General features: G+C 40.1%; 1 protein-coding gene across 1 annotated transcript in view; it reads right to left on the reverse strand.

The window, feature by feature from the left end:
• Window positions 1–16,344, reverse strand: part of LOC145876405 (uncharacterized) — a 38,886-nt gene extending 22,542 nt beyond the window's left edge. Inside the window, exons 1-2 of the mRNA XM_082972184.1 lie at window positions 15,727–16,344; window positions 6,472–7,261 (exon numbers count right to left, since the gene is read on the reverse strand). Of these exons, the coding sequence (XP_082828310.1) occupies window positions 6,472–7,261; window positions 15,727–16,105 (1,169 nt within the window). The 5' untranslated portion in view covers window positions 16,106–16,344. The remainder of the gene's footprint in view (window positions 1–6,471; window positions 7,262–15,726) is intronic.
• Between the last annotated feature and the right edge of the window lie 3,635 nt (window positions 16,345–19,979).

Consider the following 19,979-nt stretch of genomic DNA (forward strand, 5'->3'; position numbering starts at 1 on the left):
TCTTATTATGAAAAAAGTATAAATTCAGTATATCTCCCACTATGTCAAAATAGTGCTGGTATGTACGTTTAGTATCACTTTTCAACCAACCCAGTGCATTTGTTGAAGATAAATGTTTAATTCAACAATATGTCAAAGGATTCAACTACTGGAAACGGACACAAACAAATGGATCAACCAGATCAATCCCACTTTTCCAGCCTGCTGAAGGCGTGGTGGAGTGGTAAACACCACCCCCGGCTCTACCAGAGGCTTGAAGTGGTCTCCCACAGCTCTGCTTATGTCATGTTCTGTGGCCTTGCTGTTACATTTCTTGACTGTCCCTGCAACACAGAAACACATTTAGTCATATTATATAAAACTCTCAAAGTAATGGATATGGAGCATCTATGGCCTCAGTTACACCTGGCACCTAAATGTGACTTCTGTCATCTGATCACTCCAAGCTGCATTAGGTTCAGATCTACCAGGATGAGCCTTTGACACAGTCAGGCCACTGATTATGCATCAGCAATGTAAAGAGGTGGGGTGAATGAGGGGAAAAGTAAATTTGACACAAATGACCTTCATAATAAATCAAATGTTGTTGGTCACATACAGGTGTTCAGCAGATGTTATTGCGGGTGTAGCGAAATGCTTGTCCACAACAAATACCTAATACACACAAATCTAAGTAAAGGAATGGAATTAGGAATATATAAATATATGGATAAACAATGTCAGAGCAGCATAGACTGAGATACAGTTTATACATATGAGATGAGAAATGATATGTAAACATTATTAAAGTGTAGTACTACTAGAGCAGCATAGACTGAGATACAGTTTATACATATGAGATGAGAAATGATATGCAAACATTATTAAAGTGACTAGTGTTCCATTTATTAAAGTGGCCAATGATGTCAAGTCTATATGTAGGCTGCAGCCTCTCTGTGCTGTTTAACAGTCTGATGGCCTTGAGATAGAAGCTGTTTTTCAGTCTTTCGGTCCCAGCTTTGATGCACCTGTACTGATCTCGCCTTCTGAATGGTAGCAGGGTGAACAGGCAGTGGCTCAGGTGGCTCGGGTAATAACAAAGAACATGTATGTATGCCTGGGGGGAAATTCACTTTCATACAGCAATACCAGTGGACAATTTGCACTAAATAAACATAAATGGAACATATTCCCTTTTGCTGACGTGATGAACCACTAAGGGGACATAAATATTTAATCCCAAAACTTTCCCTTTGGTTTAACTGTTTAAGACGGTCCCCTTTTCTAATAGAGGCCGGAATGTGATCAATACCCACAGCTTGTAGGTGTAACCGATGTGAAATGGCTAGTTAGTTAGCGGTGGTGTAACCGATGTGAAATGGCTAGTTAGTTAGCGGTGGTGTAACCGATGTGAAATGGCTAGTTAGTTAGCGGTGGTGCGCGCTAATAGCGTTTCAATCGGTGACGTCACTCGCTCTGAGACTTGAAGTAGGGTTTCCCCTTGTGTTACAAGGGCCGCGGCTTTTGTGGCGCGATGGGTAACGTTGCTTCGTGGGGTGTCAGTTGTTGATGTGTGCAAGGGTCCCTGGTTTGAGCCCGGGTTGGGGCGAAGAGATGGAGGCAGGGTTGCCTTGGTGTAAGGACTTATAGTGCCTTGCCATGGGGTAGTCGTCATTGCCTACCCGTATGGCGTACTTGTGTTCCGCTAGGCGGTCTTGAAGGCGTCTCTTTGTCCGTCCAATGTAGAACACCTTGCACTGTGGACATTCCAATCTATAGATGACATGAGTGGTTTTGCAGTTAATGAAATGCTTGACGTAATACTCCATTTTGGAAGCTGTGTCTACAAAATACTTTTTCTGTGCAATATTTCTGCAGTGGTTATATTTAAAAGAGCCCTTGGGTTTGTGGTCAAGCCAAGTTTTTTGAGAGTCACCCGGAAGATAACTGTGTACTAATTTATCATTTAGGGTAGGACATCTTTTAAAGCTTATGACTGGTGGCTCAGGAAAGACTTGGCGTAGTAGAGTATCACTTTGGATAATTCCCCAATTATTTTTAATGATTATTTTAATGTTCTCTGCTTCAGTACTGTATTTTGTGGGTATTGATCACGTTCCGGCCTCTATTAGAAAAGGGGACCGTCTTAAACAGTTAAACCAAAGGGAAAGTTTTTGGATTTACAAACTACAGGCCACTAAATACCCTGGTTTACATGAAGATATGGATTTACAAACTACAGGCCACTAAATACCCTGGTTTACATGAAGATATGGATTTACAAACTACAAGCCACTAAATACCCTGGTTTACATGAAGATATGGATTTACAAACTACAGGCCACTAAATACCCTGGTTTACATGAAGATATGGATTTACAAACTACAGGCCACTAAATACCCTGGTTTACATGAAGATATGGATTTACAAACTACAGGCCACTAAATACCCTGGTTTACATGAAGATATGGATTTACAAACTACAGGCCACTAAATACCCTGGTTTACATGAAGATATGGATTTACAAACTACAGGCCACTAAATACCCTGGTTTACATGAAGATATGGATTTACAAACTACAGGCCACTAAATACCCTGGTTTACATGAAGATATGGATTTACAAACTACAGGCCACTAAATACCCTGGTTTACATGAAGATATGGATTTACAAACTACAGGCCACTAAATACCCTGGTTTACATGAAGATATGGATTTACAAACTACAAGCCACTAAATACCCTGGTTTACATGAAGATATGGATTTACAAACTACAGGCCACTAAATACCCTGGTTTACATGAAGATATGGATTTACAAACTACAGGCCACTAAATACCCTGGTTTACATGAAGATATGGATTTACAAACTACAGGCCACTAAATACCCTGGTTTACATGAAGATATGGATTTACAAACTACAGGCCACTAAATACCCTGGTTTACATGAAGATATGGATTTACAAACTACAGGCCACTAAATACCCTGGTTTACATGAAGATATGGATTTACAAACTACAGGCCACTAAATACCCTGGTTTACATGAAGATATGGATTTACAAACTACAGGCCACTAAATACCCTGGTTTACATGAAGATATGGATTTACAAACTACAAGCCACTAAATACCCTGGTTTACATGAAGATATGGATTTACAAACTACAGGCCACTAAATACCCTGGTTTACATGAAGATATGGATTTACAAACTACAGGCCACTAAATACCCTGGTTTACATGAAGATATGGATTTACAAACTACAGGCCACTAAATACCCTGGTTTACATGAAGATATGGATTTACAAACTACAAGCCACTAAATACCCTGGTTTACATGAAGATATGGATTTACAAACTACAGGCCACTAAATACCCTGGTTTACATGAAGATATGGATTTACAAACTACAGGCCACTAAATACCCTGGTTTACATGAAGATATGGATTTACAAACTACAGGCCACTAAATACCCTGGTTTACATGAAGATATGGATTTACAAACTACAGGCCACTAAATACCCTGGTTTACATGAAGATATGGATTTACAAACTACAGGCCACTAAATACCCTGGTTTACATGAAGATATGGATTTACAAACTACAAGCCACTAAATACCCTGGTTTACATGAAGATATGGATTTACAAACTACAAGCCACTAAATACCCTGGTTTACATGAAGATATGGATTTACAAACTACAAGCCACTAAATACCCTGGTTTACATGAAGATATGGATTTACAAACTACAGGCCACTAAATACCCTGGTTTACATGAAGATATGGATTTACAAACTACAGGCCACTAAATACCCTGGTTTACATGAAGATATGGATTTACAAACTACAGGCCACTAAATACCCTGGTTTACATGAAGATATGGATTTCTCACCCTTCCTGTAGGGTTGTGATAGGTCCATTCCTGTAGGGTTGTGATAGGTCCATTTGCTATCATCTAGTGGTCTTTCTTCTCAATTGCCCTCAGCTATGTTTAGACTGTTGTTCATGTTTTGTTGGGTTCAAGTGTACTAGGGAATAGATTGCTTTCTTGTTCTTGACTTCTCTCCCAGACATGTTTAGGGTTGGAACTACCTTGCTGGGTGTTCTAGTGCCTCTAGCTTGGAGTTGTATTACCTTTCCTTTTTTGTGATAACATAGCCACAGTGTTTCACTTTTTAATGTGTATAGTATTGCTTACTAGGTGTGTCCAATCAATTTTGTAACCACTCCCTCTCCAATTAGGGCTAATTGGAAAAGCTGTTAAAAAGAGGACATTGTATCATTTCTTTGTACTCCCTGACGAAGGCCATGCAGCCGAAACGCGTTGGATTTTTTTTAAAACATTGTTTCTATTGAACCTGCCATACTAATAAAGGCATTTTAATCAATTATATGAAGAGTGCCTTGGTCCTCCTTTCTTTTTGATGACCAACTCACCCCTTTTACCAAAGAGCACCTTCTGTCTACCAACATTTACTATTGTGTACCTCAGTAGCGCTTCCCTTCCTCATTTTTCTACTAGTTGAAAATAACTTCTATTTCACATTATAATCAACTACAATGCTTCACCTTCACCAATATAAACATGGTGTCTACTGGCTGTCAACAACTATAAACAAGAAAAAATATATATATTCTCCCCACTAGCTTCTACAATACTCCTCTTCCTAAAACTCACTAGCTTCTAGAACTCTCGTCTTCCTAAAACTCCCTAGCTTCTAGAACTCTCATCCCCTTGGAACGAGCCCAAACAAAAATCATCTCCGACACGGAAAAACGTGTAGTCAAAATAAATTGTGATCTATAGCAACGCACTAGCTAAACGCAAAAAAACTAATCTTTTTGACTGCCCACCCTTGAGACAATCAGAAACCAAGTTGTCCTTACCACAGACATGTCTGATTTCAAGAGGAAACTCCTGCAATATCCGTAGTAACTTTCCACCTCACTGCAGAGCTTCTCTCCCTTTTCAGGGTTCACTAGATAGGCATGTTGTTGGAACGGGGCCCAGTCCCCAATGTCATGCTCTAGTACATTTGTGTTGGCACATCTGAGAATGAACCCTGATATTCTAAAAACAGGGCAACAATGTCATTATAATTGTACCAAAAAAATTGTCAGTTGGTTGCATAAATAATTATCACTACTAAATGTTACATGAAATGTCAATATTTGATTGCATAGTCATATTTTCAACGTCATTTTGCTAGATGGGATATCCCCAATGTCAAAACAGTTTTAACGTGTCCAAATCAATAACCAATATGCAGAAACAGTTTGTGATAAATTGAAAACCTAAACATAAAATGTGCTATATACACAAACATCTGCCACAATAATCATATTACTTGTAATTTTTAAAACAAGCACCTTATAAACTGCACAAGCACCAAAAACACTGTTGTTTTGACAAGTAGCAATAAATCACTGATATCGATTAGGGGGGAAATCAGGTTGTACGTGCTGTTGAAACTAACACAACTAAAAAAACACATGGAAATGGGAGATATATTTTACCTCACTGGTTAGAGGACAACCTGCAGAAGACAGTCAGCTACATTTTGGAGTGATGCATTTAAATGTAGGGGTCGCTAAACAAAGGAACACAACACTTATTTGTCATAACTCATCGATATCATGTGGATTATTTTTCTACCGTTGTTTTACCAGTTAAGTTGACTGAGAACACATTCTCATTTACAGCAACAACCTGGGGAATAGTTACAGGGGAGAGGAGGGGAATGAACGAGCCAATTGTAAGCTGGGGCTGATTAGGTGGCCGTGATGGTATGAGGGCCAGATTGGGAATTTAGCCAGGACACCGGGGTTAACACCCATACTCTTACAATAAGTGCAATGGGATCTTTAATGACCTCAGAGAGTCAGGACACCCGTTTAACGTCCCATCCGAAAGACTGCACCCTACACTGGGCAGTCACTGCCCTGGGGCATTGGGATATTGTTTAGACCAGAGGAAAGAGTGCCTCCGACTGGCCCTCCAACACCACTTCCAGCAGCATATGGTCTCCCATCCAGGGACTGACCAGGACCAACCCTGCTTAGCTTCAGAATGCTGCTGGCAATCAATTGTGCGAAAGGAGGGAGATGAGGTTACACGTCCTGTTAAAACGAACAGCTCAAAAACCACACGGAATCTGGGGATAATGTGTACATCCCTGGTCAGAGGACAATTTGTAGAAAACAGCTCGCTACATTTTGAAGTGTTGCATTTTGATTCAAGTGGGTCACCAACATGGTAAGTGTAACACAACTCTTTTTGTTAAATCACATAAATAGTAACTCTTCCATTTCAGAGCCTGGATTTTCCACCTGAGGTTAATATCCATATCATGTTGAAATCAATAGAACAGGGGACAAACGTTTAGGGTTCTACATTGTGACATCATTAAAATACTCCTTCTACAATGTTAAAACATTCTACATTGTGACATATCATTGATATCATGAAACAACTCCTTCATGTATGTATTTTCTGATGTTTGATCAGAGGTCTTTTATCTGTGAATCTCTTGTCACACTGATCACAGCTAAAAGGTTTCTCTCCTGTGTGTGTTCTCTGGTGTTGAGTCAGAGTGCTAGATGTAGTAAAACTCTTCCCACATTGACCACAGCTATAAGGTTTCTCTCCTGTGTGTGTTCTCTGGTGTTGAGTCAGATATCTAGATGTAGTAAAACTCTTCCCACATTGACCACAGCTATAACGTTTCTCTCCTGTGTGTGTTCTCTGGTGTTGAGTCAGAGTGCTAGATATAGTAAAACTCTTCCCACATTGACCACAGCTATAAGGTTTCTCTCCTGTGTGTGTTCTCTGGTGTGATACCAGATGGCCAGATTCACCAAAACTCTTCCCACATTGACCACAGCTATAAGGTTTCTCTCCTGTGTGTATTCTCTGGTGTGATACCAGATGGCCAGATTGACCAAAACTCTTCCCACATTGATCACAGCTATACGATTTCTCTCCTGTGTGTGTTCTCTGGTGTGCAGTCAGACTTCCAGATAGACCAAAACTCTTCCCACATTGAGTACAGCTATAAGGTTTCTCTCCTGTGTGGATTCTCTGATGAATTTTAATGCCTGATGGGGAGGTGAATCTCTTCCCACAGTCAGAGCAGCAGTGAGTTCTCTTCCCTGTGGGTCTCCGCTGGCGTTTCTTGAGGTGTTCTGATCTGGAGCAACTCTTCTCTGCCTCTTCAGCATCAAGAGGTTGTTGAGGCTCCCCAGAGGATCCACGATAGTCCCATATCGCTCCTGTGTGAACAACAAAGTCAGACAGATGATTAAAGGCCCACAACAGCGGTAATCCACTGTAAAAGGTGATGCCAACAGTGGAGCCATGATGTTGGACAACAATTGACGTCTGTAATGAATGTTAAAATTATTTGATATTTGCCTTAAAATGAGCAAGAATAGTCATATTTTGTCTTGTTTTCACATTCGTAGTGACATTGATGATTGTAGGCTAGAAATAAGTTATTCGTGTTGTTGAACCTCTAAGCAGTGTGCCAGACAAGTTTTGGTCTCCAATATAGGCCCCTTTCTGTGTTTGCTAAAATTGCGGCACGAGGGTAATTTGATTGCAGAAACTCCTCCCTGCTAATGAGGAAACCGATAGTTACGGATGTACGATATCTGCCTGGAGCAAAAATGGTGAGCAAAGATTTTAGCTTTTCACAATGTATTCTGAATGTGAATGGGGGAAACTCAGGGGAGTAACCTCCATTTCCAGGTTGCTTATGAGTTCATTTCACACTACCTTGGATTATAATTGTAAGGATATTTTTGAATGTCCTGTTTAATAAAATGTTTGCTAAAGCATTAAGAATTATGTGTAATTATTGAAGAACTGCGTTAATGACAGTATCCATTTGGGTGTTGTCAATAAAGTTCAGATTTTATTTATTTATTTAACCAGGTAGGCCAGTTGAGAACAAGTTCTCATTTACAACTGCGACCTGGCCAAGATAAAGCATAGCAGTGCGACACAAACAACACAGAGTTACAAGTGGGATAAACAAACGTACAGTCAATAACACGACAGAAAAATCTATATACAGTGTGTGCAAATGGATTAAGGAGGTAAGGCAATAAATAGGCCATAGTAGCAGAGTAATTACAATTTAGCAAATTAACCTCTATGGGCTAGGCGGGACGAATTCGTCCCACCTACGTAACAGCCACTTGAAGCCTGTGGCGCGATTTTCAAAACCTTAAAAATCCTATTACTTCAATTTCTCAAACATATGACTATTTTAAAGCTATTTAAAGACAAGACTCTCGTTAATCTAACCACACTGTCCGATTTCAAAAAGGCTTTACAACGAAAGCAAAACATTAGATTATGTCAGCAGAGTACCAAGCCAGAAATAATCAGACACCCATTTTTCAAGCTAGCATATAATGTCACAAAAACCCAGAAGACAGCTAAATGCAGTACTAACCTTTGATGATCTTCATCAGATGACAACCCTAGGACATTATGTTATACAATGCATGCATGTTTTGTTCAATCAAGTTCATATTTATATCAAAAACCAGCTTTTTACATTAGCATGTGACGTTCAGAACTAGCATACCCCCCGCAAACTTCCGGAGGAATTCGCTAACATTTTACTAAATTACTCACGATAAACGTTCACAAAAAGCATAACAATTATTTTAAGAATTATAGATACAGACCTCCTCTATGCACTCGATATGTCCGATTTTAAAATAGCTTTTTGGTGAAAGCACATTTTGCAATATTCTAAGTACATAGCCCAGGCATCACGGGCTAGCTATTTAGACACCCGGCAAGTTTAGCACTCACCATAATCATATTTACTATTATAAAAGTTTGATTACATTTTGTTGTCTTCGTCAGAATGCACACCCAGGACTGCTACTTCAATAACAAATGTTGGTTTGGTCCAAAATAATCCATCGTTATATCCGAATAGCGGCGTTTTGTTCGTGCGTCCCAGACACTATCTGAAATGGTAAATCAGGGTCGTGCGCATGGCGCAATTCGTGACAAAAAAAATCTAAATATTCCATTACCGTACTTCGAAGCATGTCAACCGCTGTTTAAAATCCATTTTTATGCAATTTTTCTCGTAAAAAAGCGATAATATTCCGACCGGGAATGTCCATTTAGCTAAACTGAGGAAAGTAAACAAAGCTTTCGGTCGACGCGGGCACGCGCCTGAGTCTCACAGTACTGTAACCAGCCACTACCCAAACGCGCTACTTTGTTTCAGCCAGAGCCTGCAAAGCCACGATTCAGCTTTTTGCCGCCTTCTGAGACCCTATGGCAGCCGTAGGAAGTGTCACGGGACAGCTAAGATCCTCACTCTTCAATAAACAGAGACAAGAAGAACGACACCTTGTCAGACAGGCCACTTCCTGCCTGAAACCTTGTCAGGTTTTTGCCTGCCAAATGAGTTCTGTTATATTCACAGACACCATTCAAACAGTTTTAGAAACTTTAGGGTGTTTTCTATCCATATGTAATAAGTATATGCATATTCTAGTTACTGGGTAGGAGTGGTAACCAGATTAAATCGGGTACGTTTTTTATCCAGCCGTGTCAATACTGCCCCCTATCCTAAACAGGTTAACACTGGAGTGATAGATGTGCAGATGATGTGCAAGTAGAGTTACTGGGGTGCAAAAGAGCAAAAAAAGTATATAAAAACATGGGGATGAGGTAGGCAGTTGGATGGGCTATTTACAGATGGGCTGTGTACAGCTGCAGCAATCGGTAAGCTGCTCAGATAGCTGATGCTTAAAGGTAGTGAGGGAGATATAAGTCTTTAAAGTCAGCGATTGTTGCAATTCCTTCAATTTTTTTACATTTTAGTCATTTAGAAGACGCTCTTATCCAGAGCGACTTACAGTAGTGAATGCATACATTTTTTTCCTGTTCCAGTGATTGGCAGCAGAGAACTGGAAGGAAAGTCGGCCAAAGGAGGTGTTGGCTTTGGGGATGACCAGTGAGATATACCTCCTGGAGCGCGTGCTATGGGTGGGTGTTGCTATGGTGACCAGTGAGCTGAGTTAAGGCGGCCTAGCAAAGACTTGTAGATGACCTGGAGCCAGTGGGTTTTGCGACGAATATGTAGCGAGGGCCAGTCGACGAGAGCATACTGTTCGCAGTGGTGGGTGCTATATGGGGATTGGTGACAAAACGGATGGCACTGTGATAGACTGCATCCAGTTTGCTGAGTAGAGTGTTGGAGGCTATTTTGAAAATGACATCGCCGAAGTCAAGGATTTATAAGATAGTCAGTTTTACGAGGGTATGTTTGGCAGTGTGAGTGAAGGAGGCTTTGTTTGCGAAATAGGAAGCCAATTCTACATTTAATTTTGGATTGGAGATGCTTAATATTTTAATATGAGTCTGGAAGGAGAGTTTACCAGACACTTAGAATATGTGGACAACAACAAATACCTAAGTCAGAATCGTCCAGAGTAGTGATGCTAGTCAGGCGGCGGGTGCAGAGAAGATTGGTTGAAGAGCATGCATTTAATTTTACTAGCAATTAAGAGCAGTTGGTGGCCACAGAAGGAGTTTGGTATTGCATTGAATGGCATTGAAGCTCATTTGGAGGTTTGTTAATCTGTTATGGATAGGGGGCAGTATTTTCACGGCCGGATAAAAATGTTACCCGATTTAATCTGGTTATCACTCCTGCCCAGAAACTAGAATATGCATATAATTGTTAGCTTTGGATAGAAAACTACCTAAAGTTTCTAAAACTGTTTGAATGGTGTCTGAGAGTATAACAGAACTCATATGGCAGGCCAAAACCTGAGAAGATTCTATACAGGAAGTGCCCTCTGACCATTTCTTGGCCTTCTATAGCCTCTTTATCGAAAACAGAGGATCTCTGCTGTAACGTGACATTTTCTAAGGCTCCCATGGGCTCTCAGAAGGCGCCAGAATGTTGAATGATGACTCTGTAGTCCCTGGGCTAAAAACAGTAGCGCATTTGGATAGTGGTCGATCTGAGAACAATGACACGGGTGCGCGCATGCACGTGAAGACACCATTTCTTCTGTCAGTCTTTGAACGAAAACAATGTCTCCCGGTCGGAATATTATCGCTATTTTACGAGAAAAATCGCATAAAAATTGATTTTAAACAGTGTTTGACATGCTTCGAAGTGCAGTAATGGAATATTTTGAAATCTTTTGTCACGATACGCGCCAGCGCATCACCCTTCGGATAGTGTCTTGAACTCAAGAACAAAACGCCGCTATTTGGATATAACTATGGATTATTTGGAACCAAAACAACATTGGGTGTAAAGTACAAGTCCTGGGAGTGCATTCTGACGAAGAACAGCAAAGGTAATCCAATTTTTCTTATAGTAAATCTCAGTTTGGTGAGTGCCAAAATTGGTAGGTGTCAAAATAGCTAGCCTGTGATGGCCGGGCTATCTACTCAGAATATTGCAAAATGTGCTTTCACCGAAAAGCGGACACCGCGATTGCATAAAGGAGTTCTGTATCTATAAATCTTAAAATAATTATGTTTTTTGTGAACGTTTATCGTGAGTAATTTAGTAAATTCACCGGTAGTTTTCGGTGGGTATGCTAGTTCTGAAAGTCACATGCTAATGTAAAAAGCTGGTTTTTGATATAAATATGAACTTGATTGAACAAAACATGCATGTATTGTATAACATAATGTCCTAGGAGTGTCATCTGATGAAGATCATCAAAGGTTAGTGCTGCATTTAGCTGTGGTTTTGGTTTTTGTGACATTATATGCTAGCTTGAAAAATGGGTGTCTGATTATTTCTGGCTGGGTACTCTCCTGACAATCTAATGTTTTGCTTTCGCTGTAAAGCCTTTTTGAAATCGGACAATGTGGTTAGATTAACGAGTCTTGTCTTTAAAATGGTGTAAAATAATCATATGTTTGAGAAATTTAAGTTATAGCATTTTTGAGGTATTTGTATTTCACGACACGCGATTCCACTGGCTGTTGACCTCGCCTAGACAGGTTAACCTCTCTCGGGTATGTGGGACGAATCGTCCCACCTAGTCAACAGCCAGTGGAATCGAGTGGCGCGAAATACGAAAAACCTTAAAAATGCTATTACTTCAATTTCTCAAACATATGACTTTATGTGATTCATATGATGTATGTCGTGACAAAAAATTTCAAAATATTCCATTACGCTGTTTAAAATCAATTTTTATGCTATTTTTCTCGTAAAATAGCGATAATATTCCAACCGGGTGTAGTTGTTTTCGGTCAAAGGCTGAAAGAAAAACATGGCCACTGACCCCTCACAAACAGCACTCCTGTACCTAGCCCAGAGACAGCAGAGATCTCATTCCACTTTCTGGCACCTTCAGAGAGCCTATGGGAGCCTTAGAAATTGTCACGTTACAGCAGAGATCCTGTATTTTCGACAGAGATGCTACAGAAGCACAAGAAATGGTCAGAGAGGGCACTTCCTGTATGAAATCTTCTCATGTTTTGGCCTGCCATATGAGTTCTGTTATACTCACAGACACCATTCAAACAGTTTTATAAACTTTAGAGTGTTTGCTATCCAAATCTACTAATTATATGCATATTCTCGTTTCTGGAAAAGAGCAGTAACCAGTTTAAATCGGGTACGTTTTTTATCCGGCCGTGAAAATACTGCCCCCTACCCTAGAGAGGTTAACACAGTGTCCAAAGAAGGGCCAGATGTATACAGAATGGTGTCGTCTGAGTAGAGGTGGATCAAGGAATCACCCGCAGCAAGAGCAACATCGTCGGTATATACAGAGAAAAGAGCCGGTCCGAGAATTGAACCCTGTGGTACCCCCACAGAGACTGCCAGAGGTCCGGACAACAGGCCCTCCGATTTGACACATTGAATTCTATCTAAGAAGTAGTTGGTGAACCAGGCGAGTCAGTCATTTGAGAAACCAAGACTGTTGAGTCTGCCGATAAGAATACAGTGATTGACAGAGTCGAAAGCCTTGGCCAGGTCGAAGAAGAGGGCTGTACAGTACTGTCTTTTATCGATGGCGGTTATGATATCGTTTAGTACCTTGAGTGTGGCTGAGGTGCACCCGTGTCCAGCTCGGAAACCGGATTGCACAGCGGAGAAGGTACGGTGAGATTCGAAATGGTCAGTGATCTGTTTGTTAACTTGGATGTTGATGACTTTAGAAAGGCAGGGCATGATGGATATAGGTCTGTAACAGTTTGGGTCTAGAGTGTCACCCCCTTTGAAGAGGGGGATGACCGCGGAAGTGTTCCAATCTTTAGGAATCTCGGACGATACGAAAGTGAGGTTGAACAGACTAGTAATAGGGGTTGCCACAATGGCGGCGGATAATTTTAGAAAGAGAGGGTCCAGGTTTTGCAACTCTTTCAGAACATCAGCTATCTGGATTTGGGTGAAGGAGAAGACGGGGAGGCTTGGGCAAGTAGCTGCGGGGGGTGGGGAGCTGTTGGCCGGGGTTGGGGTAGCCAGGAGGAAAGCATGGCCAGCCGTCGGGAAATGCTAATTGAAATTCACAATTATTGTGGAGTTATCGGTGGTGAGTGTTTCCTAGCCTCAGTGCAGTGGGCAGCTGGAAGGAGGTGCTCTTATTCTCCATGGACCTTACAGTGTCCCAAAACTTTTTGGAGTTAGAGCGACAGGATAAAAATGTCTGTTTGAAAAAGCTAGCCTTTGCTTTCCTAACTGACTGTGAATTGGTTCCTGACTTCCCTGAAAAGTTGCATATCGCGGGCAGTATTCAATGCTAGTGCAGTACGCCACAGGATGTTTTTGTGCTGGTCGAGGGCAGTCAGGTATGGAGTGAACCAAGGGCTATATCTGTTCTTAGTTCTACATTTTTTGAAAGGGGCTTATTTAAAGCATCAGACAAGTTACGTACATATAGTTGATTTTATTAAAACACATGGAGCGATTGGTAGAAAGAACAGATGACTCTTGGTTGACCAAGATGTATTTTAGGTGGGGACAGCACTAGAACATGATGTTGGGGCTCCCGAGTGGCACAGCGGTCTAAGACACTGCATCTCAGTGCTAGAGGCGTCACTACAGGCTGTATCACAACCGGCCGTGATTGGGAGTCCCATAGGGTGGTGCACAATTGGCCCAGCGTCGTCCGGGGTAGGCCATCATTGGAAATAAGAATTTGTTCTTAACTGACTTGCCTAGTTAAATAAAGGTTACATTTAAATAAATAAGTGTTTTTTGACAAACCGTTTTTTACAAACCCGTCAAGGCTCCAAATTTGAGAAGGGTTTAAAACAAAGGTTTCAAACCAATGCATGAATGTTATTGAATCTAGGTATGTTTCGCCTTTAATGTAATGACACGAAAAAAATTGGCTGAATATTATACAATGACTTATCAACAGCTGTAATAATTTGACCCGCACAGGAAATCTACACTGGTAATTCTATAATATACTATATAGCCTAGAAACCTGGTTAAACTATCAATATGACATCATGGATGAATTCTAGAATATACTATATAGCCTAGAAACCTGGTTAAACAATCATTATGACATCATGGATGAATTCTAGAATATACTATATAGCCTAGTAACCTGGTTAAACTATCATTATGACATCATGGATGAATTCTAGAATATACTATATAGCCTAGAAACCTGGTTAAACAATCATTATGACATAATGGATGAATTCTAGAATATACTATATATTCTAGAAACCTGGTTAAACTATCATTATGACATCATGGATGAATTCTAGAATATACTATATAGCCTAGAAACCTGGTTAAACTATCATTATGACATCATGGATGAATTCTAGAATATACTATTTATCCTAGAAACCTGGTTAAACTATCATTATGACATCATGGATGAATTCTAGAATATACTATATAGCCTAGAAACCTGGTTGAACTATCATTATAACATCATGGATGAATTCTAGAATATACTATATAGCCTAGAAACCTGGTTAAACTATCATTATGACATCATGGATGAATTCTAGAATATACTATATAGCCTAGAAACCTGGTTAAACTATCATTATGACATCATGGATGGCCAGTCTTTGTATTTATAGTGTAGTCCATTCAGGGGGTAGTCCTGAGCTGAACTCAATCCTGGATCCAGCGACTGTCAAGACAACACCTTATAACTGTTACGCCAAGATGTCTGAACTTCTTGACGAGGTCGCTAGGTGTTGGGTTACGGTTGCTACAATAGCTTTCTCTATGAATTTGAGAGTGGTTACACTTCTTCCCCCATCCCTCAGCTGTTTACCAAACCAAGCCTCTGGGCAGCCATTTTGTTGCTGTTTAAAAACCCACACAACCCGGCAATCTGCAGTTCAAACAATAACAAATCTGTAATTCCACCACTGTTTTGGTAATAAGATGATGATGGGGTTGGAGAAATGTAACTACAGACAGACAGACCTATGGATGCAAGGACTGACCATCCATGATATCAACATTATAGTTTTAACCATGTTGAGGCTATACAGTGTTGATTTACATTGTTTCTAGACATTGGAGTAAAAAAAGCTTATTTGGGGTTCTGATGGGGTACAACAGTTGAACTAAGCTCATGAGACGTGTTATATTCTTCAAGAATACATGGCTATAAAAAAAATCATTAAAAAGTCACAATATGGATGTAACAATTGCAGATTTCCCCTTTAACACCACACATCAGTTAAACAACTGCAGAGTTTGTGCCTCTGTATTTAAGACAGTACTTACTAGTGTTTATCAGGGCCCGTTCATCGTTAAAACCATTGGTTGCCTTAACATGCCTTTGGGAAACCGGGCCCAGATATACAGTTTCCTCCTCTTCTTCCTTCTTCGATGTGACAGTCATCTCCCCCTCCTCCTCTTTCACTCCAAAAACTGCATCCTCCTCTTCTTTTACTGTAACATCCTCCTCCTCTTTCACTCTGAACACGTCTTCCTCTTCTTTCACTGTAACATCTTTCTCTTCTTCTTTCACGGTAACAGCCTCACCCTCTACTTGTTTTTGTATTGAAACAGCCTCCTCTTCCTCCTCCTCTTTGACGAGAGCTTCTTTCTCCGTCCAGCAGACCTCATCTTTAGCAGGAGGAGAGTAGCTTAGTGAGCACATGGTCGGGGATGTTAGCTAGCTAGGCTAATGCTAACTTAACCAGCCCGCTAGCTGACCAATAACAAAAACACCGTAAATATGAAATTAAATCGGATAACTAACTAGACGACAGAAGTGGGTTTAAAACACAGTGGCTAATATACACTAAAGCATCTAAAGAGCTTTATTGTTCGGCTATTTTGTCTAGCGAGCTACCGTGGTGTCTGACTAACTGTTGCTACTGTTGAAAGAAGCTTTCCGTCCACTAGATTATACGTCACACCAACAGCATTACCTTAAATTCCAAGACCGCCATCTGCTGACTGGAGTGGGTAACGCAGTTGAGTAAAATGTTTATTTTATTGTCAGACAAAAAGTTAAAGTGTAGGAAGCATGAGTTTTTACTCACCAGCGTAACAACACAGTGTGGTTAAAGACCTAGTAAGCTAGTTGTAGTCACGATATGGTTACCTATAAGTACAAACAGCTATGTTTTTGCATTATTACAAATGTATTAACTTATTTCGGGAAATCTTCTAAACTACCCACAATGCACTATTTCCCAACGTCATATGTATTATCAACTCTATGCTACCGAGTTTGTATGCCAGTGTAACGGTGTAATGAAGTTACATTTAAAAAATGTATTTAACCATTATTTAACCAGGCAAGCCAGCTAAGAACAAATTCTTATTTACAATGACCGACCTACCCCTGCCAAACCCCTGCCAAACCCTAACCCAGACGATGCTGGGCCACTGTGCATTGCCCTATGGGACTCCCTGTCACGGCCTGTTATGATACAGCCTAGTTTTGAACCAGGGTCTGTAGTGATGCCTCTAGCACTGAGATGCAGGACCTTAGACTGCTGCTCGTGTCTTTACATTACAGTCAGTGATAAAGGTATGGGATTCTGGGTAATCCAAAGCAGATTTATGGAGAATTTGAAAATTGAGTGGTCCTGGGATAGAAATGTATGAAGTTGACATTAGATCATAAACCATCCACTTTTTAAATCATACATTAGCAATTTATGTTTTAGTAACTTCTGTTGTTGGTTTGGCCTCTTTTTATATGTTATTTGCCGAATCTCAGTTTTCCATGTGGGTTTTATGCTAAAGTTCCCTCTATCAAGTTGGTAGCAAACTGGAAAATGCATCTTCTTTAGGAGTGCTATTTATATCCTGATCATTCATCCACACTGCATCTTCTTTAGGAGTGCTATTTATATCCTGTCGACTACTGATCATTCATCCACACTGCATCTTCTTTAGGAGTGCTATTTATATCCTGATCATTCATCCACACTACATCTTCTTTAGGAGTGCTATTTATATCCTGATCATTCATCCACACTGCATCTTCTTTAGGAGTGCTATTTATATCCTGATCATTCATCCTCACTGCATCTTCTTTAGGAGTGCTATTTATATCCTGATCATTCATCCACACTGCATCTTCTATAGGAGTGCTATTTATATCCTGATCATTCATCCACACTGCATCTTCTTTAGGAGTGCTATTTAAATCCTGATCATTCATCCACACTGCATCTTCTTCCGGAGTGCTATTTATATACTGATCATTCATCCACACTGCATCTTCTTTAGGAGTGCTATTTATATCCTGATCATTCATCCACACTGCATCTTCTTTAGGAGTGCTATTTATATCCTGTCGACTACTGATCATTCATCCACACTGCATCTTCTTTAGGAGTGCTATTTATATCCTGATCATTCATCCACACTGCATCTTCTTTAGGAGTGCTATTTATATCCTGATCATTCATCCTCACTGCATCTTCTTTAGGAGTGCTATTTATATCCTGTCGACTACTGATCATTCATCCACACTGCATCTTCTTTAGGAGTGCTATTTATATCCTGATCATTCATCCACACTGCATCTTCTATAGGAGTGCTATTTATATTCTGATCATTCATCCACACTGCATCTTCTTTAGGAGTGCTATTTATATCCTGTCGACTACTGATCATTCATCCACACTGTGTGTCTCATCAATGCAGGTAATTTATGACATGTATAAAGTATGTGTTTTATAAACTCATGAACTCCAGCCAGTTTATCAGCCCGGTTCTGTTAGTTTAGGTGGATTATACTTCTTCACCACCAGAGGGGGACGTTGAGTAATATTTCAGGTTAATTTGATATATTTTGATACTAAAATGGATGACAGTTTATTCTGATGTTGTGAATATGAGATTACACATGGAAACTATGTATTTATTTTATTATAGTAAATTAGGAATTATTAGGAACTGTTAAATCCACTATATGATCATAATAACTTTGACAGACATCTTGATTGTTTTTTGTTAGTATATTATAGGGCAGATTTATGGAGAATTGCTGTGGGAGTGCTATTTATATCCCGTCACTACTGATCATTCATCCATACTGTGTGTGTCCCATCATTTCAGCTTTGGAAATAAATGAACTATCCATCCATTGCTCCTTCCTGTGTTGACTCACTGACTTGAGAGACGGGACCAGGAAGGTCACACTAGGTTGATATCTAGCTCAAGCTTGCAAACGTTAGTCACACCTCATGCTTTTCATGAACTGTGTGGTTGTGTTATCTAGAGGGAACCCGTTAGCACAGTAGCTCTGGTGCCTCTTGCCGTGGGATATCAACCTGCTTGCTCGTTTTTTTGTTTTTTTTGTTGACACAACAGGCTGAAAAGCGTCAATGCTTCAGGAAGCTTTGTTTCCCCATCACTACTTTTCAGCATGTTCTCTGTGAAGTCGACTACGGGAGTTTTGTCACTTTTTCCACCTTGGCTTACTGCTAGCGCACTAGCTGACTGACTTCTGGAATCTATCTATTTTGGATGTTGAGGATTTTCCCAGCCATCATTCTCTATGTCTCTGCTCTTTTGATCTGCAGTTATGTTTTAGTTGGGTTTTGTTAATCGGGTTCTAACTGGTCTCTTGTAGTTGGGCTCCAGCTCGCTGACCATAACTAGTTGGCTAAATAGCTAATGTTAGCTGGCTGGCTAAGATAACTGCATATAGCTAACATTCTTTGATATTTGGTTAGATAGCGTTATGTATTTCCAAAACGTTGGTTTAAACGATTGGTTTAATTTGAATTTCTTTCTGTTGTTGTTTACATCACAGGGAATAGACCGGTCTTCCATATTACATCACACCTGCCTTTATCATTCTTCTGAATTCTTATTGGTTTTATGTAATAACTCCAAAAATAGAACAGTGAGGTGTAACTTTGCATTGGGACTTAAAACAATTTGTGGGAAAAATATTTTATTTGATCTTTTATAAACTTTACCATAACCTAACCATTTTATTTCTCTCCGTCTCACCCACTTTACATGTGTAGATAATAAAGCATTTGACCTTTCCACTGCGTTAACAATAGAGGATTGGTTGATTTCCAGTTGAAGTATTTAAGATGATTAACGAGAAAAGTATTGTCCAACCATCGGGTAACTTGTTTCATGCGTATCAAAGGTGAGGGTGAATTTCAGATGTTCACTGCTTGTATTGATGAAGGAGTGGAATCGATGAAGTTCCTCTGCTGTCCCCTGGAATAGATGGAACACGTCATCAATGAAGACTTTTTCAGAGCCTGATGAGCTGCTAGAATGGATTGTTAGGGCTGACAATCACATTCTTCTCTAACAACCCCACATGCAGATTGGCATAATTTAGGGTGACCAAATTTTAGTTTTCCAAAAAGAGGACATGTCCGGGAAAAAGAGGACGTATGGTCACCCTACTGTAAATGCAATATATTTGGAAAAAATCCCATTATTTTCCAGTGTTTCTTTGATGTATTGCGCGATCGTATCAGCTGTCTCATTTGGAGTGTTTTTAACTTCGACTAATTTACTTTGCACGCCACCATTCT

The sequence above is a fragment of the Salmo salar genome, unplaced genomic scaffold, assembly GCF_965601325.2.
Source record: "Salmo salar unplaced genomic scaffold, fSalSal1 ptg000587l, whole genome shotgun sequence".
NCBI classification, from domain to species: domain Eukaryota; kingdom Metazoa; phylum Chordata; class Actinopteri; order Salmoniformes; family Salmonidae; genus Salmo; species Salmo salar.